Source organism: Salvelinus namaycush, chromosome 29 (assembly GCF_016432855.1).
Source record: "Salvelinus namaycush isolate Seneca chromosome 29, SaNama_1.0, whole genome shotgun sequence".
Taxonomy (NCBI): Eukaryota; Metazoa; Chordata; class Actinopteri; order Salmoniformes; family Salmonidae; genus Salvelinus; species Salvelinus namaycush.
Genome location: NC_052335.1, coordinates 26693667 through 26715460, shown reverse-complemented (window position 1 = coordinate 26715460; position 21794 = coordinate 26693667). Strand labels below are relative to the sequence as shown.

The 21794-nt window shown below is 43.1% G+C and overlaps 1 protein-coding gene across 1 annotated transcript in view; it reads right to left on the bottom strand.

Annotated features, from left to right (window-relative positions):
- Positions 1-21794, bottom strand: part of LOC120024228 (collagen alpha-1(XII) chain-like) — a 91996-nt gene that overhangs the window by 38607 nt on the left and 31595 nt on the right. Inside the window, exons 17-30 of the mRNA XM_038968423.1 lie at positions 21492-21496; positions 19772-19913; positions 19481-19600; positions 19042-19206; positions 17556-17702; positions 16485-16624; positions 15199-15331; positions 11454-11590; positions 7348-7477; positions 6401-6540; positions 5681-5813; positions 5515-5535; positions 4767-4906; positions 334-463 (exon numbers count right to left, since the gene is read on the bottom strand). Coding sequence (XP_038824351.1) covers positions 334-463; positions 4767-4906; positions 5515-5535; positions 5681-5813; positions 6401-6540; positions 7348-7477; positions 11454-11590; positions 15199-15331; positions 16485-16624; positions 17556-17702; positions 19042-19206; positions 19481-19600; positions 19772-19913; positions 21492-21496 — 1683 coding nt within the window. The remainder of the gene's footprint in view (positions 1-333; positions 464-4766; positions 4907-5514; positions 5536-5680; positions 5814-6400; positions 6541-7347; positions 7478-11453; positions 11591-15198; positions 15332-16484; positions 16625-17555; positions 17703-19041; positions 19207-19480; positions 19601-19771; positions 19914-21491; positions 21497-21794) is intronic.

Here is a 21794-nt window from a genome sequence, read left to right as displayed (position 1 = left end):
CATGCTCTCAGCTCCACCGGCAGCAGGTACATAGATGACTTTGTATTCTTTCACTTTTCCGTCGGCCGCCTGCCATTTCACGTTCAGGGTGGTCATGGTGGGGTTGGTCACCTGCAGGTTCTTCACTCCACCAAGAGACTCTGGATTAAACCATAAAGTGCTTTAATATGGTGTTTTAAACATTTCACTTTATATTGAGTGAACTGAAATCAAAATACTTCACAAAAGAGTTATCTGCTTCATTGGTTGTACTCTAAAACGATACATCTATTAGGAGAATGTTGTAGGTGGTTTCTGGCCTTTTACAGGTCTGGTGGTTCCAGGTCCACTTACGGGTCTTTCCTTGGCCTGAGATGTCTTTGGCCTCTCCGCTGGGGTAGATAGCTGCCACGGTGACAGAGTAGGGAGTGTCAGGCGTCAGCTTCTGGAGGATTACACTGTTCTTCTTTCCTCCCACCTGGGTCTGTTTGGGGGACAACAACAAAGTCAGAGGCTTTTCTTTGTCTCTGGGAGGAGAAGTGAAGTGAGAACATCTCACATCAATGTCAAAACAGTCATTTATTAGAACAGGGTGACAGATGGATGACAAGCTAAACTCTTTTAATGGTTAGGGCTGTCCTCTTGCCGAAGACGTGGATGACGACTAAGGGAGCCCCCCGCACCTCTCTGATTCAGAGGGGTTGGGTTAAATGGGGAAGACACATTTCAGTTGAATGCATTCAGTTGTACAACTGACTAGGTATCCCCGTTTCCCTTTCCTCGGCTCAGAGACAAAAAGCCCTGAAGTTCATTAGCTCACCACTGGGCACAAACCGGTGAAATCAACATTTTTCAACGTAATTTGTCACTGTATTGTATTGTGGAATCTACATGGAAAATACATTGCATTTGAAAAAAGTAATCAAACTGTTGTTTTGAGGGTGAAATTTCAACCACAGGATTATGCCATCATGGTAACCAATTTTCAACATTGACAAACCTTGTATAAAATATGTTGAATTTGTCACTTTGAAACAACGTCAGATCTTCAACGTATAAGAACAAAACTATAGGCTGAGCAGCACCTCCTACTGGAAAATGTATCCATCTACAGCTACACTTTTGTCTCCCATCCAGGGTTTTAACCAAGCCCAGCCCAGCCCTGCTTAGCTATTTGTCACAGACCGTTTCCAATGTGCCATCTTGAGAATGATCATTGAGAAATCTCAACTTAATAGATTCACTGTTGCTATCAGAGTTTTCCAAAGGGTAGATCTAACAGAGCAAATTAAATGTAACCATACTTTATCACTCATATATCATCCATGATGTTACTTAGGCCTACAGTATATAGCATTTGGACAGTCATCAACAGCTATTGTGTAAATTCAACCATGGATTCAACTAAAAATAGACAATACTGTACATACAGGACTAGGGTTTTAATCTTTGGTAAATTTAGTTTTAAAAAACATGTTGGATTCATGTCTCCATCTAAGAAAAAATAATCTAAATTATTAAAGAATTACTAAATTAAGTCAAACTCTATTTAAAGTGCATTTAAAGTTTGATTTGATGGAGTCCTACTAATTGAGTTTTCCTTCAAAATTGTTGCTCAAAGCTGCGCACAGAGTGGATGTTTAAGCACCACAATAGAGACAGATCGCGCTACTATGTTGAGCTTTTCTGTGTGGTGAAAAAATCATCAATGTCATCAATGGCATCTAAACAATTAACTCCATTAAAAATGCAACGCATTAACACATTATTAACATGTTAACTTTGACGGTCCTAATAAAATTTAAAAAATCTAACACTGTATTCCCATTGGAATTTGGTTATGCTTTTAGATGGTTGAAAGCATAGTGATAAAACATTGAGTATTCAACAAACTATTGACTGTCTTTTTGAGTAGGTGAAAATAGGTTGTAATCTCATTGATTAACATATCAACCAAATATTACCCAATTGGGGTGGTTGGGGCCAAGCAGAGGTCTTCTACACTGTCACAGGGAAGCCATCCAAACATGACCAATGTAAACTCCAAAGCTCTTACATCAATTTGGACTTTTACGAGACTGTGGAGTACGAACACGGTTTCTCCCCGAGCCCAGGGAACTCTCTAACTCTCTCATCAGCCAATGCCTTTCCCCTCATTTCAGTCTAGCAGAAACAAAAGCGGGGTTCCCCAAGGATGAATTATTTACCCATTTGTGTGAACAGAGTTGCTCATTCAAACACCTTATAAGAAAGAACAATTGCCTTTCTTTCACTACTGTGTTCATAAACTAGTAGTGTATAAAGGGAAGATTCATTGGTCTTGAGGGACACTAGACATCATGGAAGAACAATTTCGTAATACTACCAGACAATATTTTAAATGTATCCTGTCATTTAATGGAAACTACAGATGTAGGATCTTCATTTGAGCACTTTTTTGATGCTGAGAATTTTCCTGCACCGCAGGAAATGCAGATGATCTTTGTGATTTCCATATATTCACAGAAAACTCGCACTAACACAAGGTTATATTAACAGTATTGCACTTTTCATTTAACCACATTTTTCTAGCTAATAGCCTAACCACCGTACAAGCAACATTATGGACTAAACGGTAAAATACTGTCGCTGCAAGATTATTCTGCTGCGACAATACTGGTCAAATTACTGTACAGTAAGCAACATCTACCAATGGCATGAAACGTTATAGCCACGGAATGGACAACATACAATACATTTTCCATTGTATTCGCTTGTCTGACATATTAATTTAGCAGATCACCTAGACTACACATCCACTTTTTGTATTTCGACATCACTAAACCATTATATAAGAGACAGGCAGTGGTGGAAAAAGTACCCAATTGTCATACTTGAGTAAAAGTAAAGATACCTTCAGAGAAATGGCTCAGATAAAAGTGAAAGTAACACAGTAAAATCCTACTTGAGTACAAGTCTAAAAGTATTTGGTATTTAAATATAATTAATTATTAAAAGTAAATGTAATCGCAAAAAATATACTTAAGTATCAAAAGTAAAAGTAAAACTATAAATAATTTAAAATTCCTTATATTAAGCAAACCAGGCGGCAGCATTTTCTTGTTTTTTATTATTTATGGATAGCCAGAGGCACACTCCAACACTCAGACATAATTTACAAACAAAGCATTTGTGTTTAGTGAGTCCGCCAGATCAGAGGTACTGTAGTAGGGATGACCAGGGATGTTCACTTGATAAGTGTGTGAATTAGACAATTTTCCTGTCCTGCTAAGCATAAAAAATGTAACGAGTACTTTTGGGTGTCAGGGAAAATGTATGGAGTAAAAAGTACATTATTTTCTTTAGGAATGCAGTGAAGTAAAAGTACAACTTTTCAAAAATATAAATTGTAAAGTAAAGTACAGACACCCCAAAAAATTCCTTAAGTAGTACTTTAAAATATTTTTACTTAAGTACTTTAAACCACTGGAGACAGGCACTTGAGGGTCCCAAGTGTGAATGTCATGCCTGGCTTATATGGCTTATGTTAAATCAACAAGTCTGCAGACCACAACATCACAACAGCAGTATGTCTCCATACTGTTTTAAGTGGACAGCGATACTATAATATAATTCCAATGATGTGCTATGATGGGATTAGATAGACATGTAACAGCTCTGTCCCATGGTGTCATGTTGAAATCACAGTTTAGAGAACTGATACAATGTTTGGGGTACCCTGTCATAACTTCTCAGACACTTAAAACATTTTAAACTAACCAAATTCTTTTCATATAAGCGCATCGTCAACCGAAAAAAAAAAAAAAAAGGTATTTCCTAACATTTTCCGTAGCAGGTCACAATTACGTTATCAGTTAGGAATGTGGGCTTGGCTGCTATATACAGACCTCCTATCCAGTCTGTACACAAACAGACTGGATAGGAGGACCATGTCATAATTCTAACGTCAAACTAACAATGTGGACGAAGACAAAATAGCGAGGAGGACACCAATTGTGGATCCCAAGAGGACAGGGATTTCATATTACAATAAACCAATTTAGAAATGCTTAAGTACTTTTATGAGAACGGAATTAGCCATTTGACTTTAACGGTTCAATGCAGACATTTTTATCTCAATATCAAATCATTTCTGGGTAACAATTAAGTACCTTACTGTGATTGTTTTCAATTAAAATGGTAAAAAAAAAATATATATATATATCTTCTTAGCAAAAAGCAATTTCTCAAGCTAGAATTTTGCTAGGATTGTCTGGGAGTGGTCTGAGTGGGGAGGGGAAAACTGAAAACTAGCTGTTATTGGCAGAGACTTTTACCACCTGGTGATTTCACCAGGCAGGCCAAAACTCCATCCCACCACAACAGGCTGGCATATCATGCAGACTTTTCAAACTGCTCTTACACTAAAAGGCCATTATATAAAAAACACAGGAAAATCACATTTTTTACTGCACTGGGAAGTACTTATGGTTTCATCATTGGGGTTAAACTAGCTCCGTCACGTTGGAGAAAACCTCACACAGATACTGACGCATCACACTGATAACAACTAACGTCACCACTCAGTTACAGACTAGAGAGCAAGAACAACTTTCTCTATATTATAGGTAAGTGAACTGAGAGATGTCATACCCAGAGGGCATAGGATTTAGAAGTTCGTTCTGGGTAGACACTACTTATCAGTTACTCACAATACACTCATAGTCATTGCAAAACAGTCTGGGAATTGTTAACAGATTACTTCAAATGTTTTCAAGAAACTGCTGGAGGGTGTGTGTCGTACTTACCGAGAGAGCTTTGCCTCCAGCCACAGGTTGGAAAGAGATCTTGTAGTTCTGGACGGGGCCTGGGGCGTGGTCCCACTTCACTGTCAGAGTGACCGTGGTCGCGTTGAACACCTGCAAGTTCTGCGGAGGTCCAGTGGGAGCTAGGAACACATTACAATCAATACACTGACCCAAGACAGTGGTGGTTTATATAAAATAGCTGCAGGGAACATTAGGCAGCCTTTACCAATCCACAATCACATGGTGGTCAGGAAGCTGGATGAAACAATGATGATGAGGATAGGGGGTGAGGTGATGAGAACACATGATTTGGTGATGAAGTACACGTAAACGACATGATGGAGAGTGAAGCAGCCAGTAAGGTTACTATACTATATGACACATGCATTTCCAATGATGGGGACATTGGTGAGGAATGACATTGTGACATGATGAGGATTGACATTAACGACACGAGGAATGACAATGTTATGACATGAAAAACGACATTAATTTAATGACATGAGAAATGATATTATGACAAATGGTTGACAATTAGGTGTCTGTTGTGGAACGTCCGGCCGCTGCCGGGTCAGTAGTCACACTTTTGTATTTGCAGCTCTTTCAAGGCACAGCAATGCACATGCAGATGTATTTTATAAAAGTGTGTTTTCCATCAACAACACTTTAATTATCATTCGCATTACCATTGTAATCATAATCATGAACATTACAATGATAATGTCCTTCTCCGTTTCAAATAACATACCAGCTGTAGTCATCTTTAACACTGGAAAAAGAGAACGTCATGAGAACAACAGGGAAAGAACAAGGTTATTTCAATAGGCTGTGGACCACATCTGTGATCTAAATGTAAAGCATTCATGTAACTGATAGGAGAATGAGAGAGGAGAAGAACAGAAGGGTGAACCTACATGTGCGCTGGCTGCCAATCAGGTCCTCACTCTCTGACTCGTCTGGGTAGATGGCCGTGACGGTGACATCATACAGGGTGTCCGGGTCCAAGTTCTCCAGATTATGGGACGTTTCATCACTGTTCAGGATAGCCTGGAGAGATGGATGGAGAGAGAGAGGGGGAACAGGTAGAGGGGGACAGCGAGAGAGAGAGTGGTGGGCAGAACGAGACGGAGAAAGAGGGAGACGAAGAGAGAGGGAGAGATAGAGAGAGGGAGACAAAGAGAGGGGGAGAGATTGAGAGACAGAGAGAGAGATAGAGAGACAGAGAGAGAGGGAGAGATAGAGATAGAGACAAATAAACAGAGACAGAAGGAGAGATAGAGAGGGGGAGAGAGAGGGCGAGAGAGGGAGAGAGAGACAGAGAGAGAGGGAGACAGAGAGAGAGGGAGAGAGGGGGAGAGGGAGGGTGAGAGAGGGAGAGATAGAGACAGAGAGAGAGGGAGAGACGGGGCGAGATAGAGAGAGGGCGAGAGAGGGAGAGATAGAGACAGAGAGAGAGGGAGAGAGAGGGAGACAGAGAGAGAGGGCAAGAGGGGGAGAGAGAGGACAAGAGAGGGAGAGATAGAGACAGGGAGAGAGGGGGGGAGAGAGAGAGAGCATAAACAGTCCCAGTCCACTCCATAGCAGTAAATAGACCAGAATCACCATTCACCATCGGCTGGAGTAGATCAACATACATATTGGAAGTTGTTCTCTCCCTTCTTGGTCCAGCCGATTCGGTAGAGGGCCACGTCAGGGGCCCCGTGTTCCCATGTGGCCCTGAACGAGGTCTGGGTCACCTCGGACAACTTCAGGTTCTGCGGGGCAGGAACAACATCTGTACACATGGACGGAGATGTGAGAGAGGGAGAGTATTATGATTATTATGAGGAAGTCCTGAGAGATGAGGCAAGGCCATTTCGTTCGTCAGAGGGGCTGCAAACCATGTGAGGAACATTTTAGCTGTGAGTCCATTTTATAGATAAATGGCCAACAAACAGGTTTTGATTGAGTGAGTGAGTGAGTGAGTGAGTGTGTGTGTGTGTGTGTGTGTGTGTGTGTGTGTGTGTGTGTGTGTGTGTGTGTGTGTGTGTGTGTGTGTGTGTGTGTGTGTGTGTGTGTGTGTGTGTGTGTGTGTGTGTCTGTGTGTATGGAAAACAACATTTCTTCAAATCATCTGGGATTAATGATGAACAAGGGCCCATGCAGTGAGCGATAGCAGACTCGCACACAAACACACAAAGTTTTGTAGGCCCATATATAATTAACTAGACTCTCACACACACACGCACGCACGCACGCACGCACGCACGCACGCACGCACGCACGCACGCACACACACACACACACACACACACACACACACACACACACACACACACAGACACACGCACACACACACACATACATACATACATACATACATACATACATACATACATACATACATACATACATACATACATACATACAGTCTCTGGGAACAGTGACTTGATGTTTGGGCTTCATCTAGAAAGACGAATGACTGAGGAACAGGCAAAATCCAAGGAAGGATTGCAGACTCAACCGTCACCATCAAGATACACTCATATATCTAGTCTACAGTTCATCAGCCAAATGATAAATCACACAAACGGTTGTTTACCTGTAATGGCTTGTCCAAGCATTGGGTTTCCAACACCTGCATCGTAAACTGGGGTGACAGCAACATCATACTCAGATTGAGAGATGAGGTTGGCAAGAGGCAGGGATGTTATATCGCCATTGACTTCAACCTGGCAGAAAAGAGATAAAAGGATAATGATTTTAGGAATAACAAACAATTAACAATATTATTTTTGCTGAAGAACTAGCATGAACTAGCACTACTAACATAAACTATGATTTGTTGTATTACTATAGAATTTACAGCTAAATCTTGACAACTGTAGTATTTTGAACATTGATGTTAACCAATAAAACGTTGGGAGTTGTTTTCTCAAAGTGAACTCCCCTTCCATGTTTCCTTTTTATTTCTAAATGTCATCAGAGCCTTTGAGAAAAGCCATATGAATAATATACCGTGTCCTTAAAAAAAGTATTGAGGCTATATTTGTAATTCCAGAGGATATTTGATGGTAGGAAAAACTCTTGAAGTCAAAAAGCTTCCAGCAGAAATGCTGAGAAATGTCTTACCTCAGTTTCCACTTCGAACTTCAAAAATAAAATCAAGAAAAGGTATCCATAGCAACGCAGAGGAATCGACCTTAGAACATAAGTCCACAGAGAGAGGCTCCTTTGGAGACAGCAGTCTGCAGATGCTCCATGAGAGGATCTGGGTAGGGATCAGTGGAGGCTGCTGAGGGGAGGACGGCTCATAATAATGTCTGGAACGGAGTGAATAGAATGGCATTTGATATCATTCCACTAATTCCGCTCCAGCCAATAACATGAGCCCATCCTCCCCAATTAAGGTGCCACCGTACTCCTGTGGTGGAGATGTATCCAGTACTCCTGGGGTAGAGATGTATCCAGTACTCCTGGGGTAGAGATGTATCCAGTACTCCTGGGGTAGAGATGTATCCAGTACTCCTGTGGTGGAGATGTATCCAGTACTCCTGTGGTGGAGATGTATCCAGTACTCCTGGGGTAGAGATGTATCCAGTACTCCTGTGGTAGAGATGTATCCAGTACTCCTGGGGTAGAGATATATCCAGTACTCCTGGGGTAGAGATGTATCCAGTACTCCTGTGGTAGAGATGTATCCAGTACTCCTGTGGTGGAGATGTATCCAGTACTCCTGGGGTAGAGATGTATCCAGTACTCCTGAGGTAGAGATGTATCCAGTACTCCTGGGGTAGAGATGTATCCAGTACTCCTGTGGTAGAGATGTATCCAGTACTCCTGTGGTAGAGATGTATCCAGTACTCCTGTGGTAGAGATGTATCCAGTACTCCTGGGGTAGAGATGTATCCAGTACTCCTGGGGTAGAGATGTATCCAGTACTCCTGGGGTAGAGATGTATCCAGTACTCTTGTGGTAGAGATGTATCCAGTACTCCTGGGGTAGAGATGTATCCAGTACTCCTGAGGTAGAGATGTATCCAGTACTCCTGGGGTAGAGATGTATCCAGTACTCTTGTGGTAGAGATGTATCCAGTACTCCTGGGGTAGAGATGTATCCAGTACTCCTGTGGTGGAGATGTATCCAGTACTCCTGGGGTAGAGATGTATCCAGTACTCCTGGGGTAGAGATGTATCCAGTACTCCTGGGGTAGAGATGTATCCAGTACTCCTGGGGTAGAGATGTATCCAGTACTCTTGTGGTAGAGATGTATCCAGTACTCCTGTGGTAGAGATGTATCCAGTACTCCTGGGGTAGAGATGTATCCTGTACTCCTGGGGTAGAGATGTATCCAGTACTCCTGTGGTACAGTAGAGATGTATCCAGTACTCCTGAGGTAGAGATGTATCCTGTACTCCTGGGGTAGAGATGTATCCAGTACTCCTGTGGTGGAGATGTATCCAGTACTCCTGTGGTAGAGATGTATCCAGTACTCCTGGGGTAGAGATGTATCCAGTACTCCTGGGGTAGAGATGTATCCAGTACTCCTGTGGTAGAGATGTATCCAGTACTCCTGGGGTAGAGATGTATCCAGTACTCCTGGGGTAGAGATGTATCCAGTACTCCTGGGGTAGAGATGTATCCAGTACTCCTGTGGTAGAGATGTATCCAGTACTCCTGTGGTACAGTAGAGATGTATCCAGTACTCCTGAGGTAGAGATGTATCCAGTACTCCTGGGGTAGAGATGTATCCAGTACTCCTGTGGTAGAGATGTATCCAGTAGAGACCCTTAGCTCTTCCATCAGTCATTTCTGAATGTTCTTGTTGGGGTGTCCAAGGAGACACTTTCGTTCAACTTCACATGAGCTTTCATCATAGCTTGAAGGTCTCTTAAATCCAAGTGAGAAATAATGACGAGGGATGCCCAGTGATATACTGCATCTCTGAGTCTGTGGCTGGGTGCTGGGGTGCTGGGGTGCTGGGGTACTGGGGTGCTGTGGTGCTGGGGTACTGGGATGCTGAGGTGCTGGGGTACTGGGGTGCTGTGGTGCTGAGGTGCTGAGGTGCTGAGGTGCTGAGGTGCTGGGGTACTGGGGTGCTGGGGTGCTGAGGTACTGGGGTACTGGGGTGCTGAGGTACTGGGGTGCTGAGGTACTGGGATACTGGGGTGCTGAGGTACTGGGGTGCTGGGGTACTGGAGTGCTGGGGTGCTGAGGTAATGGGGTGCTGGGTTGCTGAGGTACTGGGGTGCTGAGGTACTGGGGTGCTGGGGTGCTGAGGTAATGGAGTGCTGGGTTGCTGAGGTACTGGGGTGCTGAGGTACTGGGGTGCTGAGGTAATGGGGTGCTGGGGTGCTGAGGTAATGGGGTGCTGGGTTGCTGAGGTACTGGGGTGCTGAGGTACTGGGGTGCTGAGGTACTGGGGTGCTGAGGTAATGGGGTGCTGGGGTGCTGAGGTAATGGGGTGCTGGGTTGCCGAGGTACTGGGGTGCTGAGGTACTGGGGTGCTGAGGTACTGGGGTGCTGGGGTACTGGGTTGCTGAGGTACTGGGGTGCTGAGGTACTGGGGTGCTGGGGTGCCAGTATGCTTCTTTCAGCATGTTGTCCTGGCCAAGCCTGCCCATGGAGTCAAGATCGCAGTCTACTGAATGTGCAGCTAATATAACACCCTGTGACATCATTGACTTGTGACTTTCCCTTAATAAACTCTGTCCCCTATTTAGGGGACTTTGAGCGGTTCTGGACCGTTTCCAACCAACATTTTTGTGTACAGGGCGCTCAGTGAACGGCGCAACATCAATTGTTGTGCACTTTGTGACAGCGCTGGTTGTCCCGCTTCGCATGCTGTTCTCCGCTCTCATCTGATATGCAGTATGTGAGCATAGGCAGCGACACGTCACATTTTCTGGCCTATCCAGACAAAGGATCGAACTCTCCTGGTGATGAAGCTTGCAGCTTCACTTACAATATGGCATATGAAACATATGAAAGTGAGTATCTCACTTTGATGTTCTCAGATGGATTTAGTGCTCTCAACATGAAAAAATTATGAATCATTTCATAGAATTTAAACAAGACCACTTTTTCTTGGTCACAGCACCACGTGCTTAAAGCTGAAGTTGTAATGAGTCTGCAGGGATTTGAATGGTGTCTGCGCATCGCTCAGAGGATACTGGGCAGAAAATGCTCAGTCACCATAAAATGGTGGCAATTTTGTACACTCACTAAGTATGATCATATTTATTTATTATTTAAAAAAGGTTAAATATTAGATACGTCATTTATAATTTGATTGTTACTACATTTATAAAGCATTTCAATCATTTCAAACCCTAATCCCCACTTTTGTTGAAAAGGAAATATATATTTTTATCATATTTGTACTGTGCACTTGAGCTTGTATCCTCAAAAGTGACTAAACCTCAAAAATGTATAACTATTTTTACTAGAAAGGTGAGATTTGAATATTTCTGGCAGTGTAAGCATTACTAGGTATTGTTTATGGCCCTCCCATGATAAATAATTACTTTTGGGTATGTCTATTTAGGCGGAAATCTACATTATAACCCATATGGCTCTGGTCAAAAGTAGTGCACTCTGGAGGGAACAGGGAGCCATTTGGGACGTATTCAGAAGTAACATAGAGTTCTTCACTAACACTTTCCCAATGACGTCAGTGTGTAAATGTTTGGTGTTAGATAGTGTCACCTCTTTGAGCTCTCCGTCATCTGGCTTGTAGGTGATGATGTACTTGAGGACTTTCCCCGGGGAGGCGTCCCATCTGAGCTTCATGGTGCTATGGGTGACAGCAGTGATCCGCAGCTTACCCGATAGTGGCAAGGGTACTGGGGAAGAAGAATAACAGAGAAAGGGAAAGAGAGGGAGAAAGGAGAGTGTGAGAAGGGGGCAGGGGAATGAAAGTGAGTGAGTCTTAGAACCATTGGTATTGTGAGGGGAAACTGTTTTAGAGAGGGAGAGAAAGAGAGAGAGAATGAGAGAGAGTGACAGAGAGTGAGATAAAGAAAGAGAGAGAGAGCGAGAGACAGAGACAGAAAGAGAGGGGGAGTGTAGAGACATCCTCAACCACACAGTTACCACCTAACTACTAGTGTAGAGACATCCTCAACCACAGTTACCACCTAACTACTAGTGTAGAGACATCCTCAACCACAGTTACCACCTAACTACTAGCGTAGAGACATCCTCAACTACAGTTACCACCTAACTACTAGTGTAGAGACATCCTCAACCACAGTTACCACCTAACTACTAGCGTAGAGACATCCTCAACCACAGTTACCACCTAACTACTAGTGTAGAGACATCCTCAACCACAGTTACCACCTAACTACTAGTGTAGAGACATCCTCAACCACAGTTACCACCTAACTACTAGTGTAGAGACATCCTCAACTACAGTTACCACCTAACTACTAGCGTAGAGACATCCTCAACCACAGTTACCACCTAACTACTAGTGTAGAGACATCCTCAACCACAGTTACCACCTAACTACTAGTGTAGAGACATCCTCAACCACAGTTACCACCTAACTACTAGCGTAGAGACATCCTCAACCACAGTTACCACCTAACTACTAGCGTAGAGACATCCTCAACCACAGTTACCACCTAACTACTAGTGTAGAGACATCCTCAACCACAGTTACCACCTAACTACTAGTGTAGAAACATCCTCAACCACAGTTACCACCTAACTACTAGTGTAGAGACATCCTCAACCACAGTTACCACCTAACTACTAGCGTAGAGACATCCTCAACCACAGTTACCACCTAACTACTAGTGTAGAGACATCCTCAACCACAGTTACCACCTAACTACTAGTGTAGAAACATCCTCAACCACAGTTACCACCTAACTACTAGTGTAGAGACATCCTCAACCACAGTTACCACCTAACTACTAGTGTAGAGACATCCTCAACCACAGTTACCACCTAACTACTAGCGTAGAGACATCCTCAACCACAGTTACCACCTAACTACTAGTGTAGAGACATCCTCAACCACAGTTACCACCTAACTACTAGTGTAGAGACATCCTCAACCACAGTTACCACCTAACTACTAGTGTAGAGACATCCTCAACCACAGTTACCACCTAACTACTAGTGTAGAGACATCCTCAACCACAGTTACCACCTAACTACTAGTGTAGAGACATCCTCAACTACAGTTACCACCTAACTACTAGTGTAGAGACATCCTCAACCACAGTTACCACCTAACTACTAGTGTAGAGACATCCTCAACCACAGTTACCACCTAACTACTAGCGTAGAGACATCCTCAACCACAGTTACCACCTAACTACTAGTGTAGAGACATCCTCAACCACAGTTACCACCTAACTACTAGTGTAGAGACATCCTCAACCACAGTTACCACCTAACTACTAGTGTAGAAACATCCTCAACCACAGTTACCACCTAACTACTAGCGTAGAGACATCCTCAACCACAGTTACCACCTAACTACTAGTGTAGAGACATCCTCAACCACAGTTACCACCTAACTACTAGTGTAGAGACATCCTCAACCACAGTTACCACCTAACTACTAGTGTAGAGACATCCTCAACCACAGTTACCACCTAACTACTAGTGTAGAGACATCCTCAACCACAGTTACCACCTAACTACTAGCGTAGAGACATCCTCAACCACAGTTACCACCTAACTACTAGTGTAGAGACATCCTCAACCACAGTTACCACCTAACTACTAGTGTAGAGACATCCTCAACCACAGTTACCACCTAACTACTAGTGTAGAAACATCCTCAACCACAGTTACCACCTAACTACTAGTGTAGAGACATCCTCAACCACAGTTACCACCTAACTACTAGTGTAGAAACATCCTCAACCACAGTTACCACCTAACTACTAGCGTAGAGACATCCTCAACCACAGTTACCACCTAACTACTAGTGTAGAGACATCCTCAACCACAGTTACCACCTAACTACTAGTGTAGAGACATCCTCAACTACAGTTACCACCTAACTACTAGTGTAGAAACATCCTCAACCACAGTTACCACCTAACTACTAGCGTAGAGACATCCTCAACCACAGTTACCACCTAACTACTAGTGTAGAAACATCCTCAACCACAGTTACCACCTAACTACTAGTGTAGAGACATCCTCAACTACAGTTACCACCTAACTACTAGCGTAGAGACATCCTCAACCACAGTTACCACCTAACTACTAGTGTAGAGACATCCTCAACTACAGTTACCACCTAACTACTAGTGTAGAGACATCCTCAACCACAGTTACCACCTAACTACTAGTGTAGAGACATCCTCAACCACAGTTACCACCTAACTACTAGTGTAGAGACATCCTCAACCACAGTTACCACCTAACTACTAGTGTAGAGACATCCTCAACCACAGTTACCACCTAACTACTAGTGTAGAGACATCCTCAACCACAGTTACCACCTAACTACTAGTGTAGAGACATCCTCAACCACAGTTACCACCTAACTACTAGTGTAGAGACATCCTCAACCACAGTTACCACCTAACTACTAGTGTAGAGACATCCTCAACACATCCAGCCTCTGTGTTTATGACAGAAGCATGACGATCCTACTCACCGTGCTAGTTTAAAATGACAAATAAAGGAAACGACAAGTGATCTAACACTACTGTTGTGGTGTCTAAGTGGCGGCCTACAAAACAATAACAATGCTTTATGACAGTGAGAAATATCTTATAACGTCCACCATAAAAATCTAAGCCCTGTGTACTTATCCATCATGTGGAATTATGTCAGTTTTCTTAAGACACTCTTAATGAAGCCAAGAAGGAGAGGATTATGGTTATTCTCCCCATAAGAAACCTATACTTCTGCATTTTCCAATGGGAAACCCTATGGGAACTTGTTGTTGTTTAACACTTTACTGCCACCAATCAGACCCAATATACCCCTGGTTGTGTAAATGACTTTGCTTAATAGGCCTACAAGAGCAATATAAACAAGTTCCATCCATGTCTAACCCAATTAAAACAGCTTAATGAGCATGGGTTGGCAGGGGATGTTGTTTATTTCAGCATTGTGTACCGTAATGAAACAAATGCGCTCCCACAAGAGTGGAAGTCATAAGAGCTGCTATCCCCACATGAAAGTTTCCTTTTAACCATCTCTGTCCCCCTGAGGGCAACCGAACAGCGTCTTTGTGAAACTCATCTCAATACACTTCCTGTCTATCACTGTAGCTCTTCTTACATAATTCGACATCCAAATAAGGATATTGGATTGGCTGAACCTGGACACCTTTATAGGAGGTGACTTCAAGGTTTACTCTGGGTAATTGGGATGAGGTTGTGTGAGGAAACCGACGAAAAGGAAGACAAACAGAAAGGAGAGGAGGAGAGGAGAGGAGGCGAGGGAGCAGAACAGCTGCAACACTTACAGGTGGTTTCAGTGCCCTTCAGCGGCTCTGCGCTGATCTCCTCTCCAGTCACGGAGAAAACGTTGACCATGTACTCGGTCAGAGGTGTCAGCTTGGTCAGGACCACAGTGGTGACCGTCCCATCGACAATCATCTAAAGAGAGAGAAAAGGGCATGGTCGTTATGCAGGAAACCCCAAGCTCAAAATCCAAGTATATTCAACAGGAGGTAGACCAGAAGATAGACGGTGACCTCAAGTCCCCCCTCTGTACTGCTGTCTGCCAAGGAGTTTCAAATTCGTCATGGGATAATATTGTAATTACAGCAGGTCAAAATGAAATGATACGGCACACGTTTAGGAAACCCAAAACAAAGCTGACATCTTCTTGCACACGTACTCTCGCTTCTATGTTTCAGAGGGATATCCAAAAGAAAGGACCAAATATCAGCAAATTGAAAGTGAAATCTGATTTATTTGTGTGAATATGTGTTTAGGGTTCCAATGCAAGCAATAAAAATGAAGGAGAATGGTTGGAAGGCCAGGATTCTCTTTTCCAGCAGGAGGAGTTACGCAACAAGTCTAAACTAACTGGGTCTGGTTTAAGTTTTTTTTTAACCTTTATTTAACTAGGCAAGTCAGTTAAGAACAAATCCTTATTTACAATGACGGCCTACCCTGGCCAAAACCGGACAACACTGGGCCAAGGTTGGGGCCTGGTGGAAAGTCTTTGGTCTTGCTTTCAGACAGGGCTCACTAGAACCACCCAAACCCTGACATGGGCCAATGAAAACACAATGCACAGAATAGACCCAGTCCTGTATTTATGAGGACATAAGTGACAGAAGGTTACAGTAAGTGTAACTGAATGCAGGTCTGCCTCAGCCACTGTGGGCCACTTCTCAATGCTGAGAAGAGCGCCAGATGACTTGAGCTTAATCTGACTGAATCAGATCCACAAGAAATGGATCGAAGATGGGAACTAGGTGGATTTAAGCAAAAATGTTACACTGGATAAACTTGATAACTGTGAAATCTCCAGCGAGGCGGCATATAGGGCAGTTCCTACACCAGAAACTCCTGGATAAACAGACTAAAATTAGACCGCTGACAAAGTAACCAGATCACCTCATGGCAAGACGAACCATGGAGGTGTGAGAGAGGAATTCAGACCAAAAGGAATCATTCAGCCAATTCTCTGTCAAATCCAAACCAGGTGTGACGATGAATAGCTGATGCTCTTAAAATGCTATGACCTTGGAGAGGTGAGGTGATTGAGTTGAGGGGAGGTACAGTACTATAGGCTTACCTGTTCAGTGACTCCTCCCGCCACGGGCATGTAGTCGATGCGATACTTTTCCACTGGACCTTCGGGCCCTGTCCAGGTGGCACGGAACGAGTGGTGGGTCACCTCGGAAGTCACTAGGTTAGTAGGCGGCTCCAGGCCTCCTCCTGGTCGAAGAGCAGAGGGAATGTGAGCCGACACGTCAAATATTTCACACACTCAATTCTCCAACCACAAATCTGTCCCTTTCACCTCAGCCTCACCGACACAGGCCTGTTAGGGCTGTTTATATAGCAAGTTGATATTTATTGTCATGAATCTTGCCTTGGAGGCAGAACCGAGCAATTTCCGGTAGCTGGGCCAGCAGCAAAATCAAAATTGTCTATATAAAAATTCATGAAAACATACATTTGCTTTTTGGTCTTAATTTAAGGTTAGGGTTAGGCATTAGGGTTGGCAGTGTGGCTAAGTTTAGGGTTAAGGTTAGGTTCAAAATCAGATTTTATGGCAAGATATATTACAATAAATGCGAACCTGCATTTCTATATTTCACCGTTTTTTTTTTTAAGTTTCCATCCCCATGGAGTAAATCACTATTTTGACTCCTCATAAATTTTATTGAAGGACAAGAGTGTGTCCAAAAAACAAAAGTTTCCATCAACTGGTTGGACCTTATCTAACTTAAGTCAATAAACTAAATGTATCAAGTGTGTTAGGCAAACTAGTGACAGTTTCGAGGCAATATCCACAAGTGTTGGCATTTGTTCTGTCTTTTCATTGGCTCATCTCATAAATCATGCTGTTCTTATTGCTATGCTCCACATGCTATGCTAATCCATTTATTCAACTGATGGGAGATATCAGTACAGCTTTTTCTGGCTTACAGGTTAAATGGCTTTTTAAATGTATTTTCCTTGCCATCTGATGCTGTCTTAGATTAGAAATACCCCTAAACCCCTAAATGCTGTCCCAAGTACAATACCCAGCGTACAAAGAACTAGCTTACCGTGATTTGAAAGAGAGAGAGAGAGAGAGAGAGAGAGAGAGAGAGAGAGGGAGAGAGAGAGAGATAATAAGAGAGGATGTTGGGCTTACCTGGACCCTTCACACTGTTACAGAGGTTGATGGTGAGCTCATCAACTATATCCAGCAGAAAGGAGAAGTCATTCACGTTGTACATGTGAATCTCATCTGGGTCTGAGGCAATGGACCTCAACTCATTCTCATCAGCGTTCTTCACACCTAGAAACCACATAACACCACAATATATACTTCTGTTGGGATCATGACAAAATAGACTCAACTGTCCTCTGTTTATGATACAATCACAACACAAAAATCTGTTTATTGTAAAATGTATGTTTTCATTGTCCCCCACAATGAAATTGATGAGAGGACTGTGGATCTGTCTCTGTCCATTAGTACGTGCATACATTTGCACGTTCATCACACGCGATATCTCAGACACCACTTGCCCGATTTTGACAAAACATGGGTGAATGGTGCGTCTTGCCAAAGTGATCTGGCATTTACAAAATTACACTGATTGGCCAGATGGTGGCGCTATAACAAGCGATTGAAAATGCTAACTCTGAAAGGTAACGCCCCTCACCCCATTTGGTCCCTCTCCCCTGAGGTCCGCCATGATGGAATTGCCGACATTTAACATTTTGTGAAAAACACTTAAAACGCTCCTCCTCTAGCACCGCATGACCGATCTGCACGAAACTGTCAACGCAATAATTTTCAGACCACTACCCAAAACAACATGGCCGCTATTGACCAATAAACATTCACGTGGTTGGGGTCTGGCACATTAATGCATATAACTCAGTCAAGGAAATTCGTATTGTAACAAAATTTGGTACATATGTTGCAAACACTGTCAAGACTCAACCTATGCAAGAACATTCATATTGACCACACAGTGGCGCTATAATACGCACATGTTTATATCTCTTGGTCTGTTTGAGTGATGAAATTTGGCACACATACTCAGGGATATGCTAACCCACGCGATATCTCAGACACCAGATATCTCAATTTATTTTTAACTTAAAAATGTTTTAACCTTTATTTAACTAGGCAAGTCAGTTAAGAACAAATTCTTATTTTCAATGACGGCCTAGGAACAGTGGGTTAATTGCCTTGTTCAGGGGCAGAACGACAGATTTTTACCTTGTCAGCTCAGGGATTCGATCTAGCAACCTTTCGGTTACTAGTCCAACGCTCTAACCACTAGGCTACCTGCTTCGGTGAATGGGTGAACGATGAATGATGCATCTTACCATAGAGATCCGGAATTTACAAAATTACACTGATTGGCCCAAGGAGGGCACTATAGTAATCAACTGTACGTACATTAGTCACACACAATATCTCAGAGACCACTGGCCCGATTTTAATTAAACATGGGTGAATTATGCGTCTAGCAAAATTACACTGATTGGCCGAAAGGGGGCGTTGCATCATTCTTGGCGGATGACATGTTTACTGTTGCCTTGTTTGACATGGTCACAAACTTTGATGGTTAACTGAAACATGCAATGTTGTTCAGTTATACACTAGGAGGGTCACTCACCGATGGCGTAGAGCTCGATGTTTTCGTCCCTCAGCACCTGGGAGTTGGTGATGATCTCATCCTGCGACTTGCCGTCAGTGATGAGCACACCGATCTTGCGTGAGTCTTTACGCAGTCCCACGTTGGGCTTGAAGTTGTTCTGGAGGATGTAGTTCAATGCCATACCTACAGAGACATTAGAGAGAATGTTTCATGTTACGTTAAGTTGACTTCAGTTAAAGATGCACTCCAGGATCTTAAGCACAACAAATCCACAAAATATAGTACGAATTGGATTCGTAACATATCATACGAATCGCAAAAACAAAAAGGACGTAACATATCATACGCAATGGATGACGTAGTACTACTGGCTGAAATTAGACAAAAGTTTGAGAGTGCATCTTTAAGTTAAAAAGATGACAGTTTGCAGTTGGCCCTTTATTTCATGATATGTCACCTGTCATGGTGTTTCCCCCTTTGTAGGGCAGGTCAGCCACAGCTTTGAGCAGCCCGTCACGGGTTGGGTGGGCATTCAGATGCCACTCAGTCTTGGGGTCTCCACTGTACTGAACCATACCTGGAGAGAACAAACAGAACCACAGTATGACGCCAGCGTGATTGATCAGAATCCAACATGCATTTCCATTTCCAGTACCAAGTCCAGACCAAACTTAGAGAGAATGGGCTGGGTGATGAACCAATGCCATCATACACATCACCAATGGGATTTGATCAATAGAAAGATTACCGATCATGACTCTCTCAGGGCTGATGTCAAATACACCAACAATGCGAGCGATGAAGGCTCGGATGGTTTTGAAGTTGAGACGGCCAATACTCCATGAGCCATCGACCAGCAGGATGATGTCAGCCTTGGCCTGGCTCTTACACTTGGCCTCTGTAAGGAGTGGAGGAGAGGGCCGTGAGAGGGAGGCCTGAAACCATGGACACCCCTCGGATGTGTACAGTCCATGTAGTGTGATAAATGAAAGGATGTGTGTCAGAAGGGGCGAGAAGGGTGCCAAAGAACAACAGAATAATATAAACACTTTCAGACAGACATGCACAAACAAAATATGCACACCAAACACAGAGATGAACAACAAGCAGAAAGACATCACCAAAATCCCAATAACACACTAACATTGAACGTTTTTATCTACAATAAACATGTTTTGCTACAACTCGTTTTGCAGCAGTATGTTTCTCTTCTCTTGAAGAGGGGATGAACTCTTGTTTTCCCCTTGGGTCTTGTTATTTTTTGTCTTCTTCTGGTCTTTTTCTTCTTCTGTGTCAATCCTGTTGTACATCCTCAAGGCCTTTTTGTGGCCTGCAGTCTTCTTGATGTACTGTATGTGGGGCAGTCATTGGGTTTGTCCCCTGCCCTGAACAACTAGACCGACCCTGCTGACAGATGATATACGACAGACTCCTCTCTCCCAGAGTTACTGCAAATTCCTGCTGTGCTTGCTATTTGCTACACCAGACACCTGTGGGGGTGAAAGGGGGTTGCTGCTTGCTCGTCCTGCAGCCGAGCAAAAAGAGCCAGATGCACCGAGTAGTTTGGACACTGAGCTATGCAATCTGCCACGGTGTCTGCGAATTGAAAAAAGGTTAGAAGAGAAAACAATTATTTACCCACTTTTCTTTATTGAAACATGGAAAAACAGATGCTTAACGACGTGTGGGGGATCGCCCCTTGTAAAATGTATATCTGATTATATAATGGACCAGTTTGTTTGAGTTATAACACTGGTAAACAAGCGCTTTTCCGTAAGCTTAATCTACACTACTGGTAAAAGTTTCAGAACACCTACTCATTCAAGGGTTTTTCTTTATTTCTACTATTTTCTACATGTAGAATAATAGTGAAGACATCAAAACTATGAAATAACACATATGTAATCATGTAGTAACCAAAAAAGTGTAAACAAATCTAAATATATGTTATATTTGAGATACTTCAAATAGAAACCCTTTGCCTTGATGACAGCTTTGCACACTCTTGGCATTCTCTCAACCAGCTTCATGAGGTAGTCACCTGGAATGCATTTCAATTAACAGGAGTGCCTTTTTAAAAGTTAATTTATGGAATTTCTTTCCTTCTTAATGTGTTTGAGCCAATCAGTTGTGTTGAGACACGGTAGGGGTGGTATACAGAAGATAGCCCTATTTGGTAAAAGACCAAGTCCATATTATGTCAAGAACAGCTCAAATAAGCAAAGAGAAACAACAGTCCATCATTACTTGAAGACATGAAGGTCAGTCAATACGGAACATTTCAAGAACTTTGAACGTTTCTTCAAGTGAAGTCGCAAAAACCATCAAGCGCAATGATGAAACTGGCTCGCATGAGGACCGCCAGAGTTACCTCTGCTGCAGAGGAAAAGTTCATTAGAGTTACCAGCGTCAGAAATTGCAGCCCAAATAAATGCTTCACCGAGTTCAAGTAACAGACACATCTTAACATCAACTGTTCAGAGGCGACTGCGTGAATCAGGCCTTCGTGGCCGACACCAATAAGAAGAAGATACTTGCTTGGGCCAAGAAACACAAGCAATGGGCCTGGTTGGCCCTGTCCGGGGTATAATCAGATGGGGCCACAGTGTCTCCTGAACCCTCTTGTCTCAGCCTCCAGTATTTATGCTGCAGTAGTTTATGTGTCGGGGGGGCTAGGGTCAGTCTGTGATATCTGGAGTATTTCTCCTGTCTTATCCGGTGTCCTGTGTGAATTTAAGTATGCTCCCTTTAATTCTCTCTCTCTTTCTCTT